This window comes from Phytophthora sojae, assembly GCF_000149755.1.
Source record: "Phytophthora sojae unplaced genomic scaffold PHYSOscaffold_5, whole genome shotgun sequence".
Taxonomy (NCBI): domain Eukaryota; phylum Oomycota; class Peronosporomycetes; order Peronosporales; family Peronosporaceae; genus Phytophthora; species Phytophthora sojae.
In genome coordinates, this window is record NW_009258119.1 from 2,144,314 (window position 1) to 2,152,080 (window position 7,767).

The 7,767-nt window shown below is 55.3% G+C and overlaps 3 protein-coding genes across 3 annotated transcripts; all 3 read left to right on the plus strand.

Moving 5' to 3' along the window:
* Positions 1-379: 379 nt before the first annotated feature.
* On the plus strand, positions 380-914 carry PHYSODRAFT_507284 (hypothetical protein; the record flags this gene model as incomplete). The annotated part of the gene is made up of 3 exons (XM_009530510.1): positions 380-633; positions 718-786; positions 893-914. 3 exons carry the CDS (start codon positions 380-382, stop codon positions 912-914), a joined length of 345 nt encoding a protein of 114 aa, XP_009528805.1.
* Positions 915-4,705: 3,791 nt separating this feature from the next.
* Positions 4,706-5,086, plus strand: PHYSODRAFT_507039 (hypothetical protein; the record flags this gene model as incomplete). Its single annotated transcript, XM_009530511.1, has 2 exons — positions 4,706-4,929; positions 4,966-5,086. 2 exons carry the CDS (start codon positions 4,706-4,708, stop codon positions 5,084-5,086), a joined length of 345 nt encoding a protein of 114 aa, XP_009528806.1.
* Positions 5,087-6,283: 1,197 nt separating this feature from the next.
* PHYSODRAFT_508138 (hypothetical protein) lies at positions 6,284-6,818 on the plus strand (the record flags this gene model as incomplete). Its single annotated transcript, XM_009530512.1, has 3 exons — positions 6,284-6,537; positions 6,622-6,690; positions 6,797-6,818. The coding sequence occupies 3 exons, from the start codon at positions 6,284-6,286 to the stop codon at positions 6,816-6,818; spliced, it is 345 nt and encodes a 114-aa protein (XP_009528807.1).
* Between the last annotated feature and the right edge of the window lie 949 nt (positions 6,819-7,767).

Here is a 7,767-nt window from a genome sequence, read left to right on the forward strand (position 1 = left end):
GTCCACCGGAGAGATCTTCTTGTAGTTCTTCATGTACTCCTTCGAGTACGTCATGTGCTGCGTCGCACCTGAGTCGACCAGCCACATGCCGCTCAGCTTGGAGGCACCCGTGTCGCCACCAACCGAGAAGAGGAAGTCGCCAGAGTCATCTTTGACCTGCGCGACGTTCGCTCGTTGCGGCCTCTGCCGCTCCCCGTTCTCGCGGATCCGCACCGGACACTTGGCGATCCAATGTCCGTGCTCGCCGCAGTAGTGACAGGCGCTCGTCCTCTGCGCTTGCGCCTGCCGTCCCTTGCGCTTCCCGTTGTCGCTTGTCATGAACGCTTGACCTTGAGCGTGCGCGGTTCCGTCAGCACCGCCACCTTGTTCCTTGCGCTTCATGTCCTCGTGCAGGAGCCGAGACGTCACGAGCTCCCACGTCAGCGTGTCGGAACGCGATTCCAACGCCGTGATGAGGAACTGGTACGACTCGCTCAGACTGGCAAGAAGCGTGATTACCAAGTCGTCCTCGCTGACCGGAGCGCCGACCGCGTCGAGCTGTTCCGCCAGCGTCTTGAGCTTGTTAATGTGCTCCAGCACATCATCACCTTCGTCCATCGTTGTCGTGAAGAACCGTCGACGAAGAAAGAGCTTGTTCGCCAGGCTCTTCTTCTCGAAGTGTCCCTCGAGTCTTGACCATGCATCATGCGCGTCCTTCGCCGACCGCACCAGCGGCAGCTGCGAGTCCTCCAACGCGAGACAGACGATCGCCAGCGCCTTGCGCGACTTCTTGCGAAACGTCGCTTGGTCCGCCGCGGTCGTGCACTGCTCGAGCTTCACTTCCCCACTCGTCACTTCCCACAGTTCGCGCTCCTCCAGCACCATCTGCATCTTGAACTTCCATGTGTGGAAGTTGGTTCCGTCGAACTTGTTGATGCGGGCGGTCGCGGTCGGGGCGGCGTCCATGGCGAAGGCGTAGTCGGGGTCTTGGTCAGGGAAGACGGGGCTTGGGCTCATAACCAAAAGGAAGAGCACTTGAGCAGTAGTTGGCAAAATGCAAAAAGTGATTCGATTCAGGTCCTTAGTTCGCAACCGCGTGCTACCTCTAAGCCTGCTACTGGATACCTCTTACTGGATACACCCTACTGGATTCTCTACTGGATACACAGTTACCTTATCCAATCAGAGAACGCCACGTCGATGCCCATCTTGTACCCACAATCTTGGCGTAATCACCGTGACGTAATCATCGTCCCGTAATCACCTGAATGATTTCGGTACCACACAGTGAAGGTCACGCCGACCTCACTGATGACGCGTTCACGTCACACGGTCGCTTGGCGGGGCGTCGTCACATCAGTCTTGACAACATTTACTAATTGCACATGATTAAGCTCGCACGTTTGTGGCATTATCGATCTATATTTATACGATCATTATATCTTACAGAAGACGCCTCACTAATCAAAACAACATGAATACGCACTGATCTAAAATTTTCACCAAATGCAATGAAAGATTATATGCATGTACAATGCCAGCCAAATGTTTATTGCAATCCGCAAGAGCTTGTATTATCTCACGATCAATTGCGTCCATATCACGTATCAATATCCGATGACACTGGCTGCTTGGGGGATACGCCTGAACTTTATCAAGATAACGACGATGCGTATAGAATAACCATGTTAGGCGAGTAAAGGTTTTGTATCTACCTTGTTATCAATGAACAGAAGCAGTCAGACATAGTATGAAGCAATCTTTGTTGCTATGGCTTTTTCAGGCATCACCGTCTCGAAGATGGCTTCCACTTCAATGCGCTTGTGGTTGTTCACTTCAGTCTGAATTTTTTCCGACCCCATCCACAGTTTATCGCTGTGTTGATTGATGAAGCTATATGGAAGGAAGGTGTGACAGACCGAAGGATATGATCGTTCATCCATTTTGCCCCCACTTGTCAAAGCAGTGTGGAAGCACTTCGATGTGATCAGTGATAAATTCAATCGAGAGGTTCTGGTATGCCAAAATGGTTTCCCATACGAGATCACCAGGGCGGATGTTTTCACGAAGAAACTCCACTGAAAGAGATTCAAACCGGCAGATCATTTCTTGATCATTGTAGCTAAGATCGCTCCATTGAGTAAGCTCCGAAGTCTGCATGATTGTTGAGTTGGTAACCGTAAACTGATTTGCTTTATATCTCAAAGCCGCGCGGATTGCTATTTTATGCTTAGAAGTAATGTACTATATCACTAATATAACAAGCCGTTAACAATGAGTTTTCTAGTATTCGACACTGAAACCACTGGGCTTCCGGAAAGCTTCAATTTGTTAGCCACTCCGCTGACATTAAACAATTGGGATTATTGCAGAATGGTTTAACTAGCTTGGCGGATCTATAGCGTAGATAATAAACTATTATCAAGTAAGTGTTTTCTAATAAAACCCGAGGGATTTACAAAAGGAAGAACACTTGAGCAGTAGTTGGCAAAATGCAAAGTGATTCGATTCAGGTCCTTAGTTCGCAACCGCGTGCTACCTCTAAGCCTGCTACTGGATACCTCTTACTGGGTACACCCTACTGGATTCTCTACTGGATACACAGTTACCTTATCCAATCAGAGAACGCCACGTCGATGCCCATCTTGTACCCACAATCATGTACCCACAATCATGGCGTAATCACCGTGACGTAATCATCGTCCCGTAATCACCTGAATGATTGCGGTACAACACAGTGAAGGTCACGCCGACCTCACTGATGACGCGTTCGCGTCACACGGTCGCTTGGCGAGGCGTCGTCACATCAGTCTTGACAACACTCCCACTCGACTCGTCAGCGACCACGATGCCCAGCTTCGTCCTGAGCGCGTCGAACTGCGGCGCCGCGATCGGCTTCGTCATGATGTCCGCCAGCATGTCGAGTGTCGAAACATACTGCAACACCACTTGACCGTCTTCCACCTTCTCGCGCACGAAGTGGTAGCGAATGTCGATGTGCTTGGTGCGCTTGTGGAACTCCGGGTTCTTGGCCAACGCGATGGAGCCTTGGTTGTCCTCGTAGATCTTCACCGCTTCATCGCTCGCCATCTCGCCCAGCTCGCACAGAAACACCTTGAGCCACACCGCCTCCTGCGTGGCCTCCGACAGCGCCATGTACTCGGCTTCCGTCGACGAGAGCGCCACCGTGCGCTGCTTCTTGCTTCGCCAGCTGATGCATCCGCCGTTCATCATGAACGCGTAGCCGCTCGTACTCCGTCGAGACTCGATGTCGCCGGCCCAGTCCGCGTCCGAGTTGCCTTGCAGTCCGTCCTCGCTGCTCGCTTGAAACACGAGGCCGTGCGTCTTCGTGCCTCGGATGTAGCGGAAGACCCTCTTGAGCGCCTGCCAGTGTGTCGGACATGGGTCCGCTGCGAACTGGCTCAGCACTCCCACTGCCGCTGCGAGGTCCGGACGAGTCCCCACCATGAGATACATGAGGCAGCCCACGGCGTTCCGGTACGGAACATTCGCCATGGTCTCGTCGTGCTTGCAGCCTCCCTCGCACATGGCCTTGGTCAGCTTCAGACCCGGATCCTGCGGTGTCTTCACAGGGTTGCTCTCATCCATCTTGAACTTCTCGAGAATGTCCTTCGCGAACTTGGTCTGCCGCACCGACACCTTCCCAGTCGCCACATCTTGCTCGATCTCCATACCGAGAAAGTACTTGAGCTGGCCCATGTCGGTCATCTCGAACCGGTCACTCAGCGCCTGCTTCGTGTCCTTCAGCATCCCGTCGCTGCTGCTGGCGAGGACCAGATCGTCCACGTACAGTGCCACGAACATCATGTCATGATTGTCCCGCTTCAAGTAGATGCAGTGGTCGGACTCGCACTTCTTGAACCCCAGTTTCAACATGAACTCGTCGATCGTCTTGTTCCACATCCGCGGCGACTGCTTCAGGCCGTACAGCGAACGCTTGAGCCGGCACACGTAGTCGGGTCGATCTCCGTCCACATATCCGTCCGGCTGCGCCATGTAGATGTCCTCGTCCAACAAGCCGTTGAGGAACGCGGTCTTCACATCCATCTGGTGCACTGTGAGCTTGTACTTGGCCGCCAGACTCAGCAACACCCGAATCGACGTGAACTTGGCCACCGGCGCGAACGTCTCGTCGTAGTCGATGCCGTACTTCTGCGAGAACCCCTTCGCCACCAGTCGCGCCTTGAACCGCTCGATCTCTCCAGACTGGTTCTCCTTCACGCGGAACACCCATCTGCAGCCGATCGCCTTGCGTCCCTTCGGCAGTGGCACCAGGGTCCACGTCTCGTTCTTGCGGAGCGACTCCACCTCCGAGTCGCACGCCTCTTTCCACTTGTCTGCGTCGCTGGATTCCATCGCCGACTTGAACGTTGTCGGCATCTCTCCCACTGAATCCACGACGTACGCAGCCTCGAAGTCTTCCTTCTCTTGTGCTGCGGCAGACATCTCGTCCAGCGGTTGCTGTCGTCTTGGCACCGCATACCGCTTGGCACTCGGAACCTCCACGGCTTCCTCGAGCGACTGCGTGCGCGGGTGTCGCTTGCTGCCGGGTTCAAAGTCTTGATTCCGCGCAGCTTCTTCTCTGTTCTCGTCTGATCCGGACTGAGTCTCTTCATCCGTGGTGTCTTCATCATCATCTGTCGGAAGACCCACCAACACCTCCTTCGAAGCGTAGTCGCGTCTCCCACCGTCGAAGACATCCTCCATGAACTGCGCGTCGCGGCTCACCAACACGCGACCGCTCTCGATCTCCTCGAACCGATACGCCTTCTCGTGCTCCGAGTACCCGAGGAAACGACAGCGCACCGACCGAGCGTCGAACTTCGACCGCTTCTCCTTCGGCACGTGCACGTACGCGTGGCACCCGAACACCTTGAGGTTGGCCAGCAAAGGCTTCTTGCCGGTCCAAACGTGGTGCGGCGACTTGTCGTGACTGATGGCGCGCGTCGGACACCGGTTGCGGAGGAACGTGGCCGTCATCACCGCTTCTCCCCAGTACTCCTTCGACAACCCGGCGTGCTCCAGCATGCAGCGCGCACACTCCACCAGCGTCCGATTCATTCGCTCGGCCACTCCGTTGAGCTGAGGCGTGTATGGTGGCGTGAACTTCTGCTCGATGCCGCGATCCGCACACAACTTGGCCATCGCACCCGAAGTGTACTCGCCGCCGTTGTCGCTCCGAAGCACCTTCACTCGCTTGCCGGTCTGCGTCTCAGCCAACGCGACGAACGCAGCGAACTTGGCAGCCACCTCCGACTTGTTCCGTAGCAGGTACACCACGCAGAAGTGCGACTTGTCGTCGATGAACGTGACGAAGTAGCGCTTGCCTCCGAACGTCGCCGTCTGCATCGGACCGCACACATCGCTGTGGACCACCTCCAGCACTTGCTTCGCACGGTTCGGCGACGACTTCATGAAGCTTACTCGCGTTTGCTTGCCGAGTGCGCACCCGTCGCACACCTCCCACTGCTTCACCGACGTCATTGGGATGCCAGTGCCGTAGCCCTTCTTGACGATGGCGTCGAGACCACCATGGCCGATGTGACCAAGTCGAAGGTGCCAGAGGTACGACGTGGTGTCCCCTTGGCGATTCTTCGAGCTTGCCGCATTGGCCTCGTCAGCAGGCGTCCTCGGCGTCATGCAGAGCTTGAACAGTCCTTTGCCTTCGCGAGCGCCGAGCTTCCACTTGAGACCCTTCGTTTCCGCGAAGCACCCGTCGCTCTCGAAGGTCACTGGCCCGACGTCCTTGGTGAAGCGGCCGACGGAGAACAGGTTGCGCGACAGCTTCGGGATGTGCCACACACCCGTGAGCACACCCTTCTTCATGCCGCGCGGTGTCTGCATCGACATCACGATGTCGCCGCTCCCCACCGCCTGAACCACGCCGTCGTCCGCCAGATGCACGTCCACCGGAGAGATCTTCTTGTAGTTCTTCATGTACTCCTTCGAGTACGTCATGTGCTGCGTCGCACCCGAGTCGACCAGCCACATGCCGCTCAGCTTGGAGGCACCCGTGTCGCCACCAACCGAGAAGAGGAAGTCGCCAGAGTCATCTTCGACCTGCGCGACGTTCGCTCGTTGCGGCCTCTGCCGCTCCCCGTTCTCGCGGATCCGCACCGGACACTTGGCGATCCAATGTCCGTGCTCGCCGCAGTAGTGACAGGCGCTCGTCCTCTGCGCTTGCGCCTGCCGTCCCTTGCGCTTCCCGTTGTCGCTTGTCATGAACGCTTGACCTTGAGCGTGCGCGGTTCCGTCAGCACCACCACCTTGTTCCTTGCGCTTCATGTCCTCGTGCAGGAGCCGAGACGTCACGAGCTCCCACGTCAGCGTGTCGGAACGCGATTCCAACGCCGTGATGAGGAACTGGTACGACTCGCTCAGACTGGCAAGAAGCGTGATCACCAAGTCGTCCTCGCTGACCGGAGCGCCGACCGCGTCGAGCTGTTCCGCCAGCGTCTTGAGCTTGTTAATGTGCTCCAGCACATCATCACCTTCGTCCATCGTTGTCGTGAAGAACCGTCGACGAAGAAAGAGCTTGTTCGCCAGGCTCTTCTTCTCGAAGTGTCCCTCGAGTCTTGACCATGCATCATGCGCATCCTTCGCCGACCGCACCAGCGGCAGCTGCGAGTCCTCCAACGCGAGACAGACGATCGCCAGCGCCTTGCGCGACTTCTTGCGAAACGTCGCTTGGTCCGCCGCGGTCGTGCACTGCTCGAGCTTCACTTCCCCACTCGTCACTTCCCACAGTTCGCGCTCCTCCAGCACCATCTGCATCTTGAACTTCCATGTGTGGAAGTTGGTTCCGTCGAACTTGTTGATGCGGGCGGTCGCGGTCGGGGCGGCGTCCATGGCGAAGGCGTAGTCGGGGTCTTGGTCAGGGAAGACGGGGCTTGGGCTCATAACCAAAAGGAAGAGCACTTGAGCAGTAGTTGGCAAAATGCAAAGTGATTCGATTCAGGTCCTTAGTTCGCAACCGCGTGCTACCTCTAAGCCTGCTACTGGATACCTCTTACTGGGTACACCCTGCTGGATTCTCTACTGGATACACAGTTACCTTATCCAATCAGAGAACGCCACGTCGATGCCCATCTTGTACCCACAATCTTGGCGTAATCACCGTGACGTAATCATCGTCCCGTAATCACCTGAATGATTGCGGTACAACACAGTGAAGGTCACGCCGACCTCACTGATGACGCGTTCGCGTCACACGGTCGCTTGGCGAGGCGTCGTCACATCAGTCTTGACAACAGTATCTACCTTGTTATCAATGAACAGAAGCAGTCAGACATAGTATGAAGCAATCTTTGTTGCTATGGCTTTTTCAGGCATCACCGTCTCGAAAATGGCTTCCACTTCAATGCGCTTGTGGTTGTTCACTTCAGTCTGAATTTTTTCCGACCCCATCCACAGTTTATCGCTGTGTTGATTGATGAAGCTATATGGAAGGAAGGTGTGACAGACCGAAGGATATGATCGTTCATCCATTTTGCCCCCACTTGTCAAAGCAGTGTGGAAGCACTTCGATGTGATCAGTGATAAATTCAATCGAGAGGTTCTGGTATGCCAAAATGGTTTCCCATACGAGATCACCAGGGCGGATGTTTTCACGAAGAAACTCCACTGAAAGAGATTTAAACCGGCAGATCATTTCTTGATCATTGTAGCCAAGATCGCTCCATTGAGTAAGCTCCGAAGTCTGCATGATTGTTGAGTTGGTAACCGTAAACTGATTTGCTTTATATCTCAAAGCCGCGCGGATTGCTA